The following is a 22,327-nucleotide window of genomic DNA, read 5'->3' on the forward strand; positions in this document are numbered from 1 at the left end:
GCCTGTCACTTGCTTCTGCAGTAGGATGCAGTAGAAGAACGGTGGTGTCATTTCTCAGCCTGGGGCTTAAGGAACCTTGTGACATCTGTTCCCACTCCAGGGTCCTTGGCACCTGATGCTGATGAGAAGTTATTGGAGGATGAGGCTGTGTGGAAGACAGGGCCCAGTCATCCTAACAGAAGCTGTCCTAAACCAGACTGTAGTAGGCTGACTGCAAATATGGGAGAGTTTTGCCAAAATCAGCAGGCCCCTACCTGATCTAGGCTGTCTCCAGGTGTTCCAGGGAACCCAGCCAGGCCCAGAAGTGCTCAAAGTGTCTGTGGACTCGTCAATAGCACACAGTCACGTGCTGTATCATGACATTTACTTCAACATCAGACTGTACACACCATAGCACTTCTGTAAAATTACAATGCAGCTGAAAATCACTATTGCCTAGTATGTTTAGTGTACCTTTTTTTTTGGAGACAGGGTCTTGCTGTGTAGCTCAGGCTGGCCTTAAATTCACTATATAGCTGGGACTATAGGCATATACCACTAGCCCCTGCTCCTTGCTTTACCGTTTCTATGTTTGCATACACAAACACCATTGTATTACAGGTGCCTACAATATTCAGTACAATCACAGGCTTCACTATATCATCTCGGTGTGCAGTGGTTACACCATCTAGCTTGTGTCAGTATACTCTATCATGCTCTCACAAACTTACTGTTTGAAGATACTGGGTGTTATGGTGATTTGTTCCTCACAACAGATGACTGATCGACTTCCACAAGTAGGCAAATATGGTCATGGAACCCAGAACAAGGATCTAGGTCTGTGCCTGTCAGTGACTTGTTATCTTCCTGCCTTGTAGCTGGCCCTGGAGCCCTGCCAGGGAGCATTCTCTGATTGCAGTGGCCCAGGAAGAGATGAGGTTGATGGCTGCACATGGGCAACACCAGGTCCATGCTCCCACTTCTGCATTCACCCACACATTTCTCTACCCACCCACCCACTTCTCTGCCTATGTTCCCACCTCTCCATCTACTCACTTCTCTATTCATGCCCCCACTTCTCCACCCATTCTTTCATCCATCCACCTCTCTTTTTTTACCTGTCCAGGTACCCATATAAAGAACACTCTGCAGCATGGTTCTTGGCACCAGCTCATCCCTTCAGGGCTTTTGAGAAAGCACACATCTTGCTCCATGGAGTCTTGATCTCGTCTTCAATTCAAGTCTACAGTGTGTGCGTGCATGTGCAGGAACTTTATCTTTTCCAGCCTTCCCTCTCCCGCAAATTGATTTGCTGCCTTAGTTGGTGCTTTGTGGTGAAAAGCCATCCCAGGAGGCACAAGTCCTGAGCTTTGTCTTCATTCTGCTGGGCATGCTGTGTGACCTGGAGTAAAGTCCTGCCCTCTTAGGCCTGAGTCCATCTCTAAAACGAGAAGTGGGCCATGATGGTGGCACAAAGTCCAAGTTCAGCTTGAGGTCGTGTTTTGCTTTACTCAGTGGTGTCTATCAACATGCCAAAAAATTGTGTTTAGAAACCCAGATGTTTGGTCTTTCTTGAAAAAAAGGGCTGGGTGGTGGCTTAGTAGTAGTGTACTTGCCTAGTTTATGTGAGACCCTGCTTTGATCTGCAACAGCACAAAAGAAAAAAAAGGGAGAGCACAGGATCCAGGGTTGGGAGCCTGTAGTATGATATGGGACCAATCCAGCCATTCTTCTCACAAGCCCAGCCACCCTGACAGGCCCTTTCATCACCTGGACAGTGAAGGAGGACTGGGGGTGACTCAGTTAGTTTATGTAACCGCAAATAGCCATCTGGGGAGGCTGACCAGAACCTCCTCTATTCCAGATGCCAATTTGACCAGGAAAAAATTGTATTCTGGGAAAATCCCCACTCTTGAGAGACACCATAGGTTTTCCGAAGGCAGAGAAAATGTGTCACAGAGGCTTCAGGAAACTCTTGTATGTTTTCTCCTTACCTATTCATTTATCCACCCATGAATTTATCTGTCTACCTACCCAACCATTGATCTATCTGTCCATACAACTGTCTATCCACCCAGCTATCCATTTATCCTCCTATCTATCCACTCACCCACCTATCTGTCCATTTGTCCACCTACCTATCTGTCCGTCTGTCTGTCCATCTATCTATCCATATATCCATTCACCCGTCCATCCATCTCTTTATCCACTTACTGCATTTTTCTTCACATGCCCACTCATCCAGACACACAAGTAAAGAAAAAGTTTTAAAAATATATCCAAGGGAGGAAACTGACCAACCGTTCAGCCACATTTATTTCCCATGCTGTGATCCATGCCTGGTGCTGCGATCAGCAAGTTGGACATGGCCTACGTGCTGAGGGACTCTCAGCACATGGAACCTGGGGCTGTGGTCTCAGAGGTATCTGAGTTTCACCAGCAGGTGTGGGGGCAGAGTTCAGAGGTGCCATCTCTGGTGGCTCAACACAATCACAAAAGTTCCCTGCTGTGTGCCTCACTGCAGGCCCTCACCTGTAAGCCTACACACCTCAGCAATACACGGGGGACCAGCAGATGCTCAGGCCATAGCTCCATGCATATGACTCAGTCTCCCAGGTACATGGAGACACACAGATACACACACACACACACACACACACAAGTGCTTTTGGGTGCTTCAAGGCATAGTCACGTGAGTGCATACACACATGCGCACAGGTAGAAATGCAAGTGGACATACACGAGAACATCCACAGCCTCTTAGAGGGAGTTTCCAGGTTTAGAGGCCTAGAGTTAAGCTAGAGTTACAGCAGAGAGACTGTGCCCACACCTCTTCCCTGGGAACAGGGCATCCAAGAAGTCCCTGTAAATCTGACTGCTCATGCTCCCACCCCGCCTGCTTCTCTACTCCTTATTTGAGGTCTGTACCTTAACTTCCTGGGATACAGGCAGTAGCAGGACTATGTTGGTTAGGTACAAGAGTCCCTGAGCTGGCCTCTGTCTAATGACGGCCAAGTCCCTGTGATGATTACATTAAGCAGAGGGTGCTGGCCCACCCTCCACAGTAGCTAGCGCACCCAAAGGTTACCACTCAGTGACCTTGCTCAAAGGCCTGAGCTTCCTAGGATGAGGTTGGGGTATGATTTCTTCCCAGTTACTATGGCTGATGCCCCAGCCCCAGGCAATTGTGGGCAACCCAGTTGTGTAAGGTCCCTGTTGGACCTGGCCTTACACCCTGGCCTCACCCTCCTGCCCCCAGTGAGTACCAGCATTAAGAAGCACAGACCATGGGGGCAATATAGGAAACTCCATATAAATAAAATATTCATAGAAAAATAGTCTCTTACAAAATTTTCTGTTATCCAGTGGCTCACTTTCCAGAAGATGGAAACTGCTGGGAGTTTATTATTATCCTTCCTCACTCTAATGCAAACGGGATTTTTCTAATGGCAAAATTTGAACTGGGGAGGACAAAAGAATTGGAAATGTATTCTGGAAAAATATGTCTCCAAATCTGGACCAGCTTAAATTTCTGGATAAGTAGCAGCAAACAGCAATACATATATGAAGTATGTGTATATATCTATGTAAGTATAAAGGACATCTGCTCTTTGTTCTTAAACATCTGGTGCTGCAAGGGGGCACTGCAAAATCAGCTAGAAGGAGCATCTGCATAAAGAATAACTATGCACAGTTCTAGTTGGCTCTTGGTCCTAGCGACAAAATCATCCTGCCAGGAAAGCAAGCAGTCCACTTTGATTGCAGAAAACGGATCTCGATGAGGTGGAAGAATTTTTTAATTAAATAAATTAATATTATTTCTTATCAGAATAAATTGTTAAATATTGCTATGATGAGGCCCAAGGATCAGAGTTTTTGCTGCAGAAGACTTTTATCCACCATGGAGGGACCTGGGCGGTGTCAGGGGGAGGGTGGAGCAGCATTGGCAATGGGGCAGAATAGGGGAGGGCTCTGAGGGATTTTCCTACAGGTGTCTGCAGGAAACCCAGAATCAGTGCCCCTCAGCAGAAAAGACAAGCTCAGTGCTTCTACAGATCCCTGTGAAGATGGAGGCAGTGGCCTACAGAGAGATTGCAGCTTGGAGACTGTCCGGTCCTCTCTGCGATCTGGCCAGTGACAGAGGGTGCTCAGCCATGGCTCACTTGCAGGTGTACATCTCGGTGCGCTCACTGCAGGTGTTGCACTTGACGTAGCAGCACCAGTGGAACTTGCAGTTGCATTGCCACACGCGGGCGTACTGGTGGGTGTTGTAACCACGACCACAGCACATGAGGTCGCAGCCGCTGGCCTGGGGAGCCGTCTTGTTGCAGGCACGTCCCTGAGTGCCTACACTGCCTGTTACGGGGTCCTCCTCACAGTAATTGGGCGACTTCTCAATGTACACCAGGTCTGTGTCCATGGGCTTGCGGTAGGATAGTGGCTTCTTGATTTTCAGGAAGGTAGGTCTCTTATTGCGGCTGGCGCGCACAGGTTCCACGTGAACGGCCTCATTGTACTTGTCCTTGAGCACGTAGCCCAGCTCCCGGAACTGTGGCAGTGTGGTCCAGCATGTCTTTGTGGTACAGGAGCCTGATACACCATGGCACTTACACTCCAGCTTCATGTTCTCCTCCAGGATCTATAGGGCAGGCAGGGAAGAGCACAGCGCATGTCACTGCAGGCAATGAACAGCCAAGTGCAGCCCCCAGCCCACCTACCCCTGCCCCACCTAGCTAATTGTGGCTTTGGGTATTTTTGTTTTTTTTTGATGTGGGGAACTTGGACCTGGACTCCAGTCTTATCTCCACAGCCTTGGTGCTGGACCTCCCACCTGGACCTGCATGCCCTGCTTGCCTGTCAACATCTATGTGGTACCTAGTTTGGTGCTGAGACTGGAGCACACATTGGTTCTCTTTGGCCTGCATAGGTCTAATATCAATTGTGAACCAATGTTTAAAAACTAGGAGGGTTTACTTTCAAAGGTAGGATTCCAGGTTTTCTTGTAAAATTTGGGGCATCTGGCAACACTGGGGTAATAATCAAAATAGTTAATACCTGGCGCAGTTGGGCCCTGAACTGTTGGCATAGAAACTGATCCCAAAAGACAGCGTGGCCATTCACTGTGCCAGGCTTACTGTGTTTTTCAGACACTGCTGGGACGTGCAAACAGACTGTGGGTATGTCAGAGACCAGCTTTTCAGAATCTCATGTAGATGAGGATGCACACACCCAGGACTCAAGACATTTCATTTCCACACCGCACATGCACAAGGAACAGGGTCAAGAATGGGTATAGCAGCCACATTCCTAGGAGCTCCCACCTGCTTATCATCCTGTGGAATACCTAGCTGCAACTACAGGCACTGGATGGAAAATGGCAGGGCAGTGACAACCAATGGTACAGCAAACCACACTAACAGGACCAACGTCAGAAATACATGAAAAGAAGTAGTCATGCTGGATTTCCACAGGATGGCTTCTTTTGAATAAAGGCAGGCAAAGCTGGGTTGTGTTGTCCAGGAGCCCATAGGGAGGGAGATGGTATACTTAATTAGAAGTAAAGAAATGAGGATCACAAATGTCAAGGGGGAGAGGCTTTGGCTGGCCAGGGCCACCCAGGGATCTTCTAGGGTGCTTGCAGTGTTCTCTTTCCCATATTTTCACTTTGGAAAATAATTTGACAGTTCCTCAAAAAGGGAACCTAGAGTTCACCTATGACCCAGCATACATACCTGAGATAAATGAAAATATATATCCACATAAGAACCTGAACATGAGCGATCATAGCACCATTAGCCATAATAGCTGAGGTGTGGGGACCACAGATGTCCAACCACAAATGAGTGGGTATATGAGACGTGGAATACCATATAATGGAGTATTAAGTAGCCAAAGCCAGGAAAGAAGTGCTGATAGATGCTGAGAGTGTGGTTATTATTAAAGAGGCAAAAGTTAACAAGTGTTGACAAGGATGCAAAATTACTACCCCTTGCACATGGTAGGAATGTTAGGACAGCCATTATGAAAGTCAGTATGGAAGTTCTTCAAAAAATTAAAGTAGACCTACCATAGGATCTAGCTACGATATATGTCCATCCAAAAGGAAATGGAGTTAACATGTGAAGAGACACCTGCAGTTGTGCTCTCTAGTCACAGCAGCCAAGGAGTGGAATCAACATACATGTCCATTGATGGATGAATAGATAAACAAAAATGTGATCTCTACACACAATGGAATATAATTCAGACAGAAAAAAAAATGAAATCCTGTTGTTTGTGACAATATGAATGGAACTGGAGATCCTTTTGTGAAGTGAAATAATCCAGGCACAGAAAGACACGTACACGTGTTCTCACTCGTGTGAAGTCTAAAGACGTCTCATACACTGGGGGTTTCCAGAGGCTGGGGAGAGTGTGGATGCTAAGTTATAGATGGGAGAAAGAAGTTCTGGTGTGCTAGTGATAAGAAGTTGCATTGTGACTACAGGTAACAAAAATACACTGTGTATTTTAAAAAGCTAGAAGAAAGGATTTTGAATGTTTTTGCCAAAAAGACTACATGGCTACATTGTGTGGTATGTGATTTATACCAGTAAAGCTGTTTAATTAAAAAGGCAATGCTAGCACTGGAAGGTTCTAGTGAAAAAGCAGTGTGAATGCCCTTGTGATTGTTTTTGCTGTAGTGAGCCCTGGGCAATGGGCCCTGAGCCAAAGGCTGGGATCCAAGTCCTGGGGGCATAGCTGCCACTCCTGCCTGAGGCCACATCTCTTCCGCATGGGTCTCCCTCTTCCTCTGGGGTCACTGATGGACTGAAGCTGTGATGGCATTGAATTGGCCATTAATCAGGTGACATCCAGCCTAACTCTGCTAACTCTGCATTCTGAGAGCCACAGGGACCGCATTATGTCTGCATTAGTTGGGCATAATCACAGCTGGCCTGGCCAGGGCTGGTCACCCAACGGGTAGCCAGCTTTTCCCAGAGGTAGACAGCCAGAGGCAGCATGTGCAGGACACAGCTGCATTCTTTGCCTCCTCCCTGCTCCCAAAGGCCAGGCTGACTCTAGCTTCCGAGCTGCCTGAGGGGACAACTTTCAAGCTGTCTTTTTTACCTGAGGATCAGGATCCTGCACTTCAGTTTCAGGTAGTCTGAGGCTCTGCAGTCCCTGTGATGATACGGTTCAAGGCACTTTCCCAGGTTCTGGCATGTAGTAGGTGCTCAGGAAGTGCCCAAACATAGCTTACTAGGGGAAGGCATTCAAGCCATTCCACAGGCTGCCTCTGGGTCCTGGAGTAAAGACAAGCTGCATAAGAATGCTAGGGTTGTGGGCTTGGCCAGTGGAAGGCGCTGGTGGGAGACCAAGGGGTAGAAAGTTCTGGGAGTTAATGCCCCTGCTTACTCCCAGCTGGGCCCCAGAGGATGGCCACAGAAAGCTGTGCCCCCAGCTCCTCCTTGGGTCTCCTCTCTGTAAAGTTCCTCTGGGTCCTAGCAACTCAGCCTTACATCCTTCAGGCTTCTGATGCCAGCCCCAATGTGCTGTACCATCCTGGCTCCATTAATTTTGTCCTATTTGATTAGCAAACTTTTTTAATAGCTTCATTGCAGTATAATCGTCCACATACCAGACAGTTTTCCCATTTAAAGTGCTCAATTTGGTAGTTTTGAGTATGTCTCCAGAGCTGTGTAGCCATCAGCACAATACAGTTTTCAAATGTTTTCATCACCTCCAAAAGAGCCCCCTTGTTTTTGCATCATTCCCCATCCCACTCTTCCCAGTCCCAGGAAACCACTAATCTCCATTCTGATTTTATAGATTGGCCCTGTTCTTGACATTCACATAAAAGAAATTGTATAATAGGTGGCCATTTGTGTGTCTGGCCTCCGTCACTCAGCATAGTGTTCAGGCTCATACATACTCCACATGGTAGCGTGTGTCAAACTTTCCTTCCCTGTCCTGGCTGAGCAGCATTCCCTGGTGTGGGAATCTCACCCACCCATTCACCAGCTGTTCCACAACTTTCATTCCCAATCTGAATGTGCCCAGTGCCCCTGCCCACTACTGTGGGAATCCTCTTGGTACCTCCACAAGGCTGAGCAGAGCTTGTCCTTCTGGCTCTAGACCCTTCCAGCCATTCCAGGTGTCTGGCTCTGCACCTGCCACTTCCTCATCTGAAAGCCAGTCTTTGCATTTAGATTGTTCCAAGAATCAGCCCACAGTTCTACTGAATGTGTAGTGTAGCCTGTGAGGATGCTCACCCGTGTGTGGTTGACAGAGCCTCAAAGAGGCAGCTTTGGAGACATCCGAAGGCTGAAAGAATGTAGAGGCCACCAAAGGGGATGGTCCTATCTGTAATGGCAGATCTACCACCTGGAATGTTCTGCAGCTGTTCAGGAGAAGGCAGAGACTCTGCACTCACCCAGGAGGGCCAGTCTACAAGGTGCATTCTTAAGAGAACAATAGGAAAATATGAAGTGTGCTCTTGTTTGTGTGAGAAAAAAATCTGTTCAAGAATGCACCAACAAGTGCAGAGTCTTTACAGGACCACACATGGGAAGTTGGCAGGAGTGGCTGCCTCTGGGGAGGGCACCAGGCGCCTGAAGACTGGGTGGATCGACAAGGGTCTTACTTTTCCTGGGTTTGCTTTTTTATTTTTATGTTTTTAGTGGTGATGGTGATAGAACTCAGGGCTTCACATGCTAGGCAAGCATTCTACCTCTGAGCCACATCCTCATTCCTGGACCTACCTTTTGAATATTCTACCATGTCAGAAAAAAAGTCACCTCCTCCACTGAGCCTCTCCTGATTTTCAGGGTAGACATCCTCCTGGTTTTCACAGCTGTCCTGTTGGAGCCCTGTCTTCTGGTCAGGGTGATGACCCATGCATATGTCAGTGTCCCCCACTAGGCCAGCAGCAACTTGGGATGGACACAGACCTTGACCGCTCTGGTTGCCCTGTAAGAAAAGACTTGCCTCATAGCTGCAGCAGCTCTGTGCTGGTGAACTAGCCTTGAACCAAACCACACCAACCCCCACTTTGTTGTGATTTTCAGTTTCTGTGGGGTGACTGGATGCTCCCTTCATGGCCATTTTTAAGCAACCACCAGTTTCGCTGTGGGCTTACAAATTCTTGCATATTTACTGCTGGGTCTTGGAAGTCCACAGGCAGGCTCTGGCTCCCCATGGCCTGAAGTGTGAGCAGCATGCAGCCTCCAGCTGTGGGAGCACTGCACCTTCCCTGGTGGCCTGCCTCTAGGCCCTGAGAGAGGTGGGGTTTCAGGGTCTGACCCTTCTAGCCAGAGGTGGGATGCTTGGGTGGGCAGTACCTGCTCCAGAGCTCCCCACCAAGGTTTTAACATCCAGCTCCCCTTCCCCTGCCAGTCCTGCCCCTACTTACCCCATTATGGTCCCCAACAAAACCTGGACTGAACTTCCATCTAGACTTTGTTCCCAGAGAACCCCACCTCTGATACTTCTCAGGAACCTGGCCAGTATATTCACCTCCAGGCTCTGACGAGTGGCCTAGAACAGAAGGGGCACTGACCCCTGTTTGCAAAGGGAATGTCCCTACGTGTACTCATTTGTGCAGTGAGAGTGAGAACCCATTACTGCCTGCTTTGGGCCATCACCCCTGTGGGGGGTTCCAGGGAGGGCTGAGTGCAGAAGGTACTGTCCTCTCCTGTCCAAGCTGCAGCCTCTGTGAGCTCTCTTGCAATCCCAAATCAAAAGCAGCTGTGCCTTACTCACCTCCCCAAACCTAATTAGAAACCCGTAGGTGCTGTGGAGGGGATGGGTGAACAAGGACAACTGGGAACAGGAGAAGCAGCTCCAGGAAACTTCCCGGAAGGAAAGGCTGTGCTGGGAGCCCGGTGGCAGAAAGGGCAGACTAGAGTAGCAGATCTAGAGATGGAAAAGGGCACTTCAGATGTGCCAAGGCCTTTAGTGTGAAGCTGAGACAGGAGAATGCAGCCCAAGGGGAGTGGAAAGGCAGAGGCATGGCTGGAGAGCAAAGGGACAGGGTGCCGGAGCTGAGAGGCGGGCAGGGAGGTGCCTGGTTCACCAAGGCGTCCATGTGAGGCATTGATGAGGTCTGCTTGGCACCTGTGGAGAGCATTCTGGATAGAGTGGAGATTATTTTGGAGGCCAGAGTGGCAGGCTGGGCACCTGGGTGGAAGCTGTCACCAGTGCCCAGAAGTGCTGGCTCCAGGACCTGGGAAAGAAGAGAATGAAGGAGCACAGAGTGTGGTGCTTGGGCTATAGTTGATGGGGACACTGGACCTGAGCTAGGGACCCAGGGTTTGCAGGGGAGACAGGCTTGAGGGAGAGCATGTGTTGAGGGCACAGTGAAGATGGTCAGGTGCAGCAGATGGCCAGAAAAAGGGACATACGAGGAATGTGTATGTGTGGGGTCTTTGGGTGCAACTGAACTCTGACTTCAGTCACCTGGTCCTACAGGGGACCATGCAAGTGGAGTCCCAGGCAGATTTCCTTCCTTCCACAGACTAAACTGTGCCTCAGCCCAGCCAGAAAAGGGGTAAATGCCTACAAGTTTTAATGCAAGAAGTAGAGTAAAGAAGCACAGGTGGGAAGAGACTGAGAGAAACTCTCATGGTCCAGGATCAACTATGATGGTAAAAAGCCAAGAGGCTTCATACTAACTGAGGTCTGATGCACACAACCAGTGAAGGGATGGTCTTCCTTTGTGACTTCTCCATCAGATGGACAGAAAGAGATAGAGCAGCCAGGCATGGTGACTGTAATCTTAGAGCTTGGGAGGCTGAGGAAGGAGGATTGTGAGTTCAAGACCAGCCTGAGCTACATCATGGGACCCTGTTTGATTATAGAGGGAAACAGAAGAAGGAGCTAGAGCTGTTCATCCTAGAGAAGGCAGTCTCTAGGGTCCCTGAGCACTAGCCCCACAAACTCTGCAGACCTATCCCAGGGCAGGGTGAGCAGGGAGGGACTGTGTGTCCAAAAGGCAGAACTCTGACCTAGGATTGCCTAGGACAGCAGAGCCTTGCTCAGTGAGGGACCAGAGCTGAAGGGGGTTGCCAGAGGGGTAAGCTCCCCATCCTGGAGTATGTGCAAGCAACAGCTGGGGTCTGAGAGGGGATTCCTGTACCCACATGGGTGGGGCTGCAGCTGAGATCCTTCTCTGTCCCCCAGAAGTGCCCCAAACCTGTCTGGAGCAACAGGAAGGATTTTCCACACCGCTGGAGGGAGAAAAATCAATCTCTTTCTGACAGGTCCCCCAGGAAGGGCCAACAATGTACCAGGTGCTGATCAGAGCCCAGAAATACTCAGGGTGGGGTTCTCAAGCCTGGGAGGGGCCTGGGGAGAAACTTGGCTTCAGAAAATCCCTTGATTCATAATGCCAAATAGATACCATCAAAGTCAGCCTCCTGGGTCTGTCCCAGACTCTTGGGGCTGTCCAGAGGAGCTGGAGTAAACTTCCTGGGAGAAGAAAGGGGTTTTGAGATGATGGCAGTGCCATGAGGCACTCCTGTGACTGGGAGTATCTGTCATTCTTCACTGGCATTTGGAAGGGCACTTAATTTTAAACATCAAAAGCTTCTTTCAATGACCCTAACTCTGAGCCACCCTGAAATACTTGGTGGCACCAAGAAAATCAGGAGGATTCGCAACCTCCCAGAATGTATGGCGCCTGCTGTGCTCTCCTCCAGGAAAATAGTGCCATTCAAGCCTGACCCAGGCCTTCCAGGGACTCCACAAATGCCACCTTTCCCTCAGAGCCACCCTATGCCACCACCCAGCCCCAGCAGGTACTCTGCCAGTACCTGACACCCTTCTCTGGTGTGTTGTTTTCCAGCAAGCCTGGTATAGCATAGAGCTCTGCATGCATTGGCTCCTCTATGAGGCTTTCCCCCGATAATGAAACTGAAGTAGCCCCACAGATCACTGATTGCAGTCCCCACAGTCACCTCTCCCAGTCCCCAAGTTACCTCTCCCACTTCCCACCAGTCACCTCTGCCAGTCCCCACAGTCGCCTTTCCCAGTCCCCCAAGTCACCTCCCCTACTTCCCACCAGTCACCTCTCCCACGCTCACCTGTCACCTCTCCCAGTCCTCACTGGTTACCTTCCCCACTTCCCACCTGTCACCTCTCCCGTTCCCACCAGTCACCTCTCCCAGTTTCCACTGTCACCTCTCCCTGTTCCACAGTCACCTGTCTCATTTCCCACAGTCACCTCTCCCAGTCCTCATCAATTACCTTCCTCACTTCCCACCTGTCACCTTGCCCAGTTCCCGCTGTCACCTCTGCCATTTCCTACTAGTCACCTCTTCTGGCACCCAGCAGTCTCTTCTGTTTCCTGCCAATCATTGCTAATAGTCTGGTGACACAGGCCAGTCAGGGCCAATCAGAACAAGTCTTGGGTATTCTTTGTGAACTTAAGTCAAAACCTGTTGGTTATTTCTTACCAAGATACACAGAGGAGCATGCAGGGGTCACAGCTGTGGACTGGCATCTTGCCACAACATGAAGCAGAGACGGGAAGTAGGGGTGGTTATACAATGAGTTATACAATGAGTTCCTAAGAATATTATTTGTGCCCTGGATCAAGGTAGATCTGAATTCATTATTTTCAGTTCTGTGAATTAATGAATGCTTTTGTTAAGGCAGTTTGAGTCAGTGAAGCTGAAAGTATTCTAACTGGTACAGTAACCCTTTCATCTGTGCAATCGAGATGACTTGTAATGCAGGTGGCCATCTCTAGTTGATGTGTTTTAAGCCACAAGTGATGTGGAGCAGGCTTGGGAGCTGAGGGAGGGCTTGCTTGTTGAAAATGACTTGGGGAGGATAGGACCTTAAGGATTGGAGACTGAGCTCTGCAGTAGCTAGGCACTTGCTGCTTCTTCTCCCTTGATCCCCTTGAGCTTGGCCAGCCTGGTTCCTTCACAGGGAGGGGTTATTTCTGGTCCATTTGCATCCCAGCTGATGAGCAGTGACCAGGCAATCAGAACCAGTCTCTACATGGCAGAGAGACATGCCATGGTTTGACAGAGGCATCTTGAAGAAGCAGAACCAAGCAGCCCAAGAATGCTAGTTCAAATTCTACCACTGCCACTGTATACCAATGATAGTTTGAAGAGAATAGGGCATGCTTGCTACAGCCTGCCTCCCTCTGACTGCAGAGGCCGAAAACAAAAGGAATTGGAAAAGGAGACTACTTCTTTCTTCCTGTCTTTGTATCTTGAGCTATAAGAGCATGATTCCTGGAGTTTAGCCATACTGTGACCAATAGGCAAGAAAACCAGAGGTCAGCAGGGTGATAGTGGCAGAGTGGTCCCATAAAGTGATTGTTGAGCCTCTGAAAGAAACTATATCCAGATGTTTATTTTGAAAGAAAAAGGAAACTCCTGTTATCAAAGCCACTTCTGGTTTGGTATTCTGTTACTTGCAACCAAATGTATTTGAAGTGATTTGTTCCTCACTATAAAGCAGAGGCAAGTCTTGCCTCAAAGACAGTGGTGGGAATGACATGAGACAAGGGCTGCTGGGAGCCTGCAACCATGTGTCCCATCTAAAAGGGCTCTAGCCTGGGGGGCCTGGCTCTCTTTGTTCCCTGAGGGCTAGGATGAGCTGGCACAGTGCTAGGAGGGCAGGGCAGGGGCAACAGACAACAATTGGTTGGGATTTCTGGTTCTACCTCCATGCTGCTGTGAGGCTACAGGCAAGTTTCTTTCCTTCTCTGGGCTTTGGTCTTTCTACATATATAATGAAGCAGCTAGAGAGAAACCAGGGTCAGAGGGGAGAAGCAGGAAGGTGAAGTCAGCCATATCCTTGCAGATGTTCCTGAGGTAGGAATCAATTCTGAGTATTACAGTAGCTGCAGAGACCCAGGAAGTAGCCATTTCCCCACAGACCCCCTCCTCCTCCCACTCCTCTTCCGCATCATTTTCCTGCTTCTCCACCATCTCCTCCTCCCCTTGTTCCTCTTGTCTTCTGATCCATCATGCACCAAAAACCTTGTTGCACTCCGTGGCAGCTGTATTCCTCTGGGCAACTCAGATGAAAGAGGGAAAAACGGCTCTTGTTTTTTTCCTGTAAACATTTGGGGCATTTCTCTTTGGTTGCATTCTTTAAGTCATACTGGACACAGTGACTTCAAGCAAGTGTTCCTGACTGGCTCAGGTGGGGTGCAGGTCCAGCTGCATTCCACAGACCCAGACCTGGGGCCGCTGCAGTGTGTACAGGGCTGCCCTGACTGCAGGGAGAGCTCCTGCTTTAGCTTGAGTGCTGTAGTGCCTGCCAGGTTATAAGTGCTTGGATAACTGCTGTCCGGCAGTTAAAGCCCAGAATCCCTTGCTGGTTCTTCAGGTCCCTGTGAACTGACCTCTGGTCAACTCTGGTTTCTGGTTAGAATGCTCTCCCTTGTTCTCACAGACACACACACTAACCTGCCCCTGCACTTGTGCACACACACACACACACACACACACACACACACACACACACACTCACACTCACACAGACACACACCCTGGTGCCCCCTCCACCCAACTTGTGGAGGCCAGCTGTCCCAGGCCTGACCTCAGCTTTGCTCACTATAACTAGGGTCTGATGCCAGCCCTTGGTAGAGCCCTTAGGGGCACTTGGAGCAGTAAGACCCATTCAGAGGAGGGAGCCGAGCCTGGGGAAGCCTCCTACCCCTCCTGGCTCTCCCAACACCATCACTCCACTGCCTCTCTCCTGCACTCACAAAAGTGGTCCTGTGGTCTGGGTTGGGTGAGGACTGTGGACTATGGACTAGAGGGACTCTGTCAGGTGACTTCACCTATGGCAAAGGAACATGAACCCATGTCCACATGTGCCTTCCAAAGGAGCATCCTGGCTGGGACTTGGTATCCATCTGCTCATTCATTCATTCATTTATTCATTCATGCACCACATGCTAAGGGCTGATACACCACTGCCCTGAGGTGGGCAGCCAAGTGGGCAGGAAGAGGCTCACCTCTGTGGTGGGAAGTGTTCACACATCCAGCTGTCACATAGGCACAAGGCTAATGTCAGCCCTCTGAGTGGTGGCTCTGAAGGATAGCACTCCACAGCCTGCCTGGAAAATATGTATAGGAGAAGGGGAGCGATGCAAATCTATGGGGTGCTGGCCAGCATGGGGCCATTGTGGACATCATGCAAGTGACACTTGTGCTGTGGCTGTGCTTTGCAAAGTCCTTACTATCAGAGACACACACAGGAGTCTGTGGGTATAAAAAAATCACACTGCCTGGGATTTTCCCTGAACCCCTACAGTTCAGGGAGGCTAGGGAAGAAATAAAACAGCGCTGATGAGCGTGGGCAAATGTTGGGGCTGTTGAAGCTGGGGGATGGGTATGTTGGGCTCTCTGTTCTGTGTTCCATCTGTCCTCCAGTTATCTCCTCCTGTCTGTTTGACCTCATTCCCTATGCCCTGTTTATTCCACTCTGGTCACAGTGGTTCCTTCTGCACACCAGGCATGCTCCTGCCTCAGGGCCTTTGCACCTGATGTTTCTTTCTGCCTGGCATGCTCTTCCCTGTGCTCTATATGTTTCCCTTCCTCATTTCCTTCCAGCCTCTGCTCAAATCCTACCCAATGACACTCTAGTGGGGCCTTCCCTTCCCCATGCCCTGCTTTGTTTTGTTCCCTCAAACAGTACTTGACATAGCAAGCATTTTCTTTGTTGGATTTATGGTGTCTCCCAGGAAAATGTAAATGGCCCAAGGGCAGGAATTTGGCCTGTCTGTCCCCTCCTGTGTCCCCAGCACTTAGATCAGTTGCAGGAACATAGCTGGTGCTCAATAAATACTTGCCAAATGACTGACTGTTTGACAGCAGTAACAAAGAGACAGCTTATGTGAGGGACGAGGAAGTGGCCCCTCAAGCTGACAGGAAGGAGTGAGGAAGGGCTCACTACACAGGAGGGATGAGAAAGGCAGGGCAGTCAAGAGAAAGCATGTGGGCAAAGGCCTGGTGTGGTAGGAAGTAAGGCAAAATCAAGAATTGGGAAGAGCTGTAGACCAGGCCACATGGCTTTGTCCTGGTGAGTTCTCACTCTGTGTGAGATGGCATTTGAAAAGGATAGACCAGACATCTGAGCAGATGCTGGAAGATGTAAACCAGTCATGGCCAGAGTTAAGAGCAGAGAAGAGGCATGCAACAGGGGATCCCTGGGCCAACTTCCAGAGAAGGGCCCTATAGACATGCTCAGCAGTGAGCCAGCTTCGGTCTGCACAGCTGCATGGGGCTGCACCAGCCCCACAGCACTTGCTGACCTGCCATGGGGATACAGAGCCAGAGAACCCAGGGCATGGCTGACCTGTATAGCCGGACTGGTCAGACTGGACATCATCCAGTCCCTTTTCTCTTTGCCAGAGACCTAGGCTCTTTCAGGGACAACCTGAAGATGGTGAACTTTAAAGATGAGTGCCTTAGCACAAGTGTAGTACACAGGTCAGACCAGAAACATACGCCACACCAACCTTGTTCACGAATGTTCTTAGCAGTAATTGTCAAAACAGCAAAAATGTGAAACAATTCAAATGTTCCCTGATGGATGGGTGGATTGTGAAGAGTCATTAGACTACATGGAGTTCCTATTGTCACATTCCACTACAATGGAGTTGAGGGAAAGCATTCAGGTCACAGATGCCTGCTCCAGAACTCCCTCTCAGAACCAATCCCAGGAATCACTGCCTCTCCTTATGGCTGTCTTTATTTATGACTGGCTTTCCACAGGAACTGCTGCCACCTGCCAGTCAGTCAGCTAGCCAGTCTCCCAGCACCCAGCAGGCCAGTGGACATTCTTTCAAAATAACTTGCGTAGACTTCTCTGTTCTGTTAAAACTCCTGACCTTCCCTTTGTTTCCCCAACAAAGAGGCCATCCCGGCCTGGACACATGTTCCAGATTGCAATCCTGTTCTTTGTTTATTCCCAAATAAAAGTTCCCTTACTGGAGATTCAGCTCTATATTTTTGTTTGACTTTGACATTACAAACAAAATGTGGCCTGTCCATATAATGGCATATTATTCTTCTATGAAAAAGGAATGAAGTACTGTTAGCTTTCTGTCACTGTGATGAAGCACCTGAGACAATCAACTTATAGGGAGGAAAAATGTATTTGGCTCACGGTTTCAGGTTTCAGGCCATGGTCACTCTGCCTCGTTACTTTGGGCCTGTGTGGCACGGGACAGCATAGTAGGAGTATGTGGTGGAAGACATACAGACCAATGAGTCTTTCTGTGGGAGACCTGTCCAAAGGGAGAGACCTGTGCATGCTACCTTAGGGCAAGCAAACAGTGCACCTATGGGACAGGAGATTACTTGTGGGCTTTGAGGAATGAGGAGGAGTTTACTACTGGAAAAGCAAGGGAAGGGCATCACCAGTAGGGATGTCTACACAAAAGCCCACTGTGTGTGTATGGCGGGGGCCATGGGCAGGAAAGACGTTTGGTGTGGAGGCAGCGATGGCCCAAGGTAGGAAGGGAAGGAGCATTGAGATCCGATGGAGCCCTGAATGGACTTGCCAAGAGACCGAGAGTGCAGGGCTGGGGGGTCTTGCCCTTCCTTACCAGAGCCCGGCACATGGCTAAGCATAATGGGGGCTCCTGGGGGGCAGTTATGAACAACTTTACCCTGGAACTTAGGACTCCCCACTGCCTCTCAGTCAGGTCAAATAAATATTCTCAGTGAACACTTAGCATTGGGTATTCCCAGGCCACAAAGCCCATTCCAACCTCAGGCCTCTGCAGCTGCTCTTCCCTCTGCCTGTGACATCCTTTCCCCAGTTGTTCCAGCTCCACAGCTCCAAGCACTGCTTGCCAGCCACCCCTCAGCCAAGTTCTCAGGCATGTCTCTCTGTGTGAGCCTTGTGCCATCCTGTGTTACAGCCTCCCAGCCAACATGCTTTAGGATGACTGCTAGGCTCTCCCTTCCCTGCCCCAATGCATGTCTTGTGTGTGAGGCATCTGCTCTCAGGAGACAGTAAGCACCTGCCATGGGAATGAATGGGTGAGTGAGGGAATGAATGAATGAATGAACTCAAAAGCCTAGATGGCCATTTTATAATGTGGGATCTTATACAATAGGGGCTTACTCAGTCTACAGAAGATCAAGGCTGAAGCTCCCAGGAGGGGCTTTGGGACAAGGGCCAAGAGAGGATACCCCTGACCAGGAGCTAGGTCAGGCCTGGTCACCCACCCTCTGTGTCTCTGACACCCCCAGCTAAACTGCCCAGACCCCAGCAAGGCTCTTCCTGGGCAGCCAATGATTAATGAAGCCCTTGGCACCCCTATCCCACAGCAGCTCCTTAAGTCAGGAGGGCAGCCCTGTTCTTTCCCTACTTAGCATTGGTGTCTGGGGCTGACCCTAGTCAAGGTTCCATGCTGCTCTGCAGGCAGCCAGGGCCATATGCACCCTGAGGTGCATATGAGGTACCCTTTGTCTAGCCCTGGCAAACTCAGGCTTTCCCAGCTGGGTAACTGGGAAGACAAAGTGGATATCTTCCCCTGGCCATCTCACACTGAGTGAGTAAGGGCCTCTCCCCCTGGGTCCATGTTGGGGACAGGGTTGAGGGGTGTGAATTCCTGAGTTGCAAGGAGCTTCTGTGGGAGTGGAACCCAGGGCTCCTGAAGGGCTTGGGTTGTCAGCCCTGTTACCAAGGGCTGCATGGCTTCTGATTCCTACTTTTCTGCTGTTCCCGAGGCTCTCTGGAAATCCCAGGCAAACTCAGTGTGTCTATATGAGTGTGGCGGGGCTGGAAGGGCTCCTGACCATGTCCTGCTGCAGGAGCTAGAACCTCCTAGGCTGAGGGAAAAGAGGTTTCGAAGTCTTGATGTACAGTGAGTCCCAGCTTGGCCAGCTTCTGGCCAGCTCACTCTGAGGACGTCTCTTATCCTCTCTGGCCTAGATCTTTAAAGGAAAAGCAGGGATTGTTCATAGCAGAAGTCATCTCAGGGCTTCTGTGAAAGCCAACCGAGGCAGAGTGTGTGATGTACCAATTCACATGAGGGTGCTGGAGGAGGTGGCTTCAGGGGACCTGGTTGGAACTTCCACATTTTTCTAGGAGTATCCTCAACAGAGAATGTCAACTGGCTTGGGGACTTAGAGAGTAACATTGATCTCTCCAGCTAGTCCTGGGGCAGCTCCAACTCATTACCTATAGGAATAGTATGGACGTCCCAGAAGATAGGGAGGTCTCAGTCAGCAGAAGTATGCAATCCAACTTTAGATCTGTCCCATCCAAAACAGGAGCCACTGGCCACATGAGTGAGCACTTGTAATGTAGTGGTTAGTCTGCAGAGATATGTTCTAAGTATGATATTTCAAAGGCTTACTACAGAAAAGAATATAAAAGATCTCAGTGTTTTTATATTGATTACATATTGAAATGATAATATTTTGGATAGATTAGATTAAATAAAAATATTATTCCACTTAATATCACCTCTTTTTATCATGTGTGTGTGTGTGTGTGTGTGTGTGTGTGTGTGTGTTGCTACAGATGGAAGCCAGGGCCTTGCATGTGCTGGGCACATGCTCTGCACTGAGCTGTGGCTACTGGACCTTGTTACTTACACATGTGGCTCATACTGTGTTTCTGTTGAACAGTGTTGATTAGAATCCTTGCTGCTCAAAGTGTGGTCCTAGAAACAGTGTCTTAGTCTGTTTTCTGTGGCCCTGGGCTGCAAGTCTTAGTGGGGACCCCAGCTTCAGGAAAGGAATGGGAGCCCATGCTGGTGCCCAGTTGCCACTAATGCTTTTGCCCCTTTGTCCTACACTCCACCAGTGGTGCCTCTAAATCCATATATGCTGTCAGGGAAGAGAGGGCAGCTAAGCACAGCCTGGGACTCTTACTTGGAAAGGAGAAGGATCATGCCTTACACCATTAGTGGCCACCTGTAACTTCATAAAGTCTGGGAAATAACCTCAGACAATAACTGAGCAATAGATCTTTGTGTTTAAAAAAACAAAACTGAAAACCTTAACTCCCCTCCCCACATTCCTGTTCTTCTCTCTGAAAACTTGGCCAACAGCATTCAGTGGCACTAAATATAGAAATGGTGAGCAAGTAAATCACTCAGAGGTGCCACATGTTGCCCAGGGCCTGTTTCACGGTTGAGCTACAAACCATTGAGAGCTGGGAGCTGTAATTAAAATGCTGACGGCCTCCCAACTGGGAGCCTGTCCAGGGGTGCAGGGAGAGGGGCCTCACCAAACAGCCTCCCTGGCTTCCAGGACACGGCCAAACCCATGCTTCTCTTGCAGGCCTAGGGAGTGAGTGTGGCCATCTTAGCACACCCACCTGTGACCTGATTGTCCCCTGTGGCTCACTGCTTACCGGTGAAGCCTCTGTGCCTCTGGGTTCTTGAACTTGCTGCTCCTTCTGACTCAAGTGGTGTAGCCCAGAAGCCTTACTTCCTGTTGTTCTAAATCACCTTCTCAGAGAGGTCTCTCCTGACCACCCCAGTCATGTCCTTTTCCTGGCACCCCTGCTCTCTCATCCTGCTTTAGATTTTCATCATAGCATTTATTACTCTCTGCAATACATTCTTTCTATATTGGATGTTTGTTGTCTGACTTATCCCAGAATGTCAGCTCCATAAAGGCAAGAAGCATGTCTAATCCCAGAGCCTAAAACAGTACCAGACACACAAATAGGTGCTTAATAAATATTTGTTGGATGAGTGAATGCATGGATTTCCAACCTTTTCTTTCAGCTGGTCTGGTGATCTCACTGGGAAAATGTCCAACATTCTAGCAATGAGCTCAGCTTTTTACCCATTCATTCAATCAACTATCCTTCCAAATAACTATCCATTCATCTATCCACCCATCCATCCATCCACCATCCATCCATCCATCCACCATCCGTCCATCCATCCATCCATCCATCCATCCAACTATCCAAACATCCACTCAGCCATCCATCCATCCATCCACCAATCTATACCAGTCCCCAAAGGGAGAGCTGCTCTTCTGGAGTCTCATGGTGCCCTATACCTCTGTACCATGACAGCCCATGCTGTCATGTCTGCATGCAATAACAGACTCTTCTCTGTCTGTCATTACAATGACAGCCTCTCAAAAGCACAACTTCTGGCTTACTTGCCTCTGACTTCCAGAGCTGACACATGTAGGTGTCAGTGAAGGTTTGCTGAATAAACACATTTTCCCTTCCCTTTATTTACTTGCTCAGCATTTCATTCTGGACTATGAGGCAGGGACCATTTTTTAGTCATCTGTTGGGCTCCAAAATCTTGCACCTAACACAAAGAAGATAGTCTATAAATATCTAATAAATGAGTGAGTGAACTAATGAAGAAGAGAGAGGAAGCATCTCAAGAGTGTAGATTCTGGAGCCACACTGCCTAGATTCCCATTCTAGCTCTCTATTAGCGTGTGACATTGGATGAATCACTGAACCTGTGCTTCTGCTTCCTCATTTGTAAGAGGGAGATCCAATAGTATTTACCTCACTGGTTCTCAGGAGGATTTTATGAACTGATACACACACACACACACACACACATATGTCTATATATATGAAGTACTTAGAATAGTGCTTGGAGTAAGAAAGAGGTATACAGATATTTTAAATAAAATAGCCCTTCACTGCTGGCCTTTTGGAACAAGTATTGAAGGCACAGACTTGAACTAAAAAGGTGGGAGGGAAGCTTTGGTCTGAGCCCACGCTCACAGGAGGCCTTCTACAGCAAGTGCTCTAAGTTTTCACAGCCAAATTGGGATTCCTTGGCAAACTAACAATATTATGTTAGGTGGTCAAAAGTGCTATGGAGGAAAATGAAACATGGAAGGGAACAGGAAGTGGTGACAAATTGGGGGGCAGTTTCAAATAGATGGTTAGGAAAGGTCTTCTTGAGAGGTGATATTTGCACAAAGATTTGAGACAGTAGGGGGATAAATGTCTGGGAAGACAGCATTCCAGGAAAAGAAAAGAGAAGCACAAAGGTGCTGAGGAAGGGACATACCCACATGTATGAGAAACAGGGAGATGAACGTAGGTGGAAGAGAGTAAGCAAAGGAGAAGTAGGAGATGGGGTGAGAAGGGCAGGGTACCCAAGTCACATAGACCCTTCTTGGACATTGTTCTGAAAGAGATGGGAACCATTGTGAGGCATGGGCTAAGGAGGAAAACACTGCAAGAGGCCAAGCTAGGAGCATGTTGTACTGCTGCTGGGAGATGTTGGTGGCTTGGACCACTGGGTTGAGGGGCAGGTTGTTATAACGGGGAAGACTCGGGTTTTTGTTTTGTTTTGTTTTTGTGGTGCTGGGAACTGAGCCCAGGGCTTCATGCATGTGGGCAGAATCTGGATGGACATTGTAGGTAG

At 49.1% G+C, this 22,327-nt stretch overlaps 1 protein-coding gene across 1 annotated transcript in view; it reads right to left on the minus strand.

The window, feature by feature from the left end:
- Positions 1 to 559: 559 nt before the first annotated feature.
- The window catches only part of Wnt7a (Wnt family member 7A), a 55,725-nt gene continuing 33,957 nt past the window's right edge, over positions 560 to 22,327 (minus strand). The window contains exon 4 of the mRNA XM_074044564.1: positions 560 to 4,618. Within this exon, the coding sequence (XP_073900665.1) occupies positions 4,139 to 4,618 (480 nt within the window). The 3' untranslated portion in view covers positions 560 to 4,138. The remainder of the gene's footprint in view (positions 4,619 to 22,327) is intronic.

This window comes from Castor canadensis, chromosome 10, assembly GCF_047511655.1.
Source record: "Castor canadensis chromosome 10, mCasCan1.hap1v2, whole genome shotgun sequence".
In the NCBI taxonomy this organism is placed as follows: domain Eukaryota; kingdom Metazoa; phylum Chordata; class Mammalia; order Rodentia; family Castoridae; genus Castor; species Castor canadensis.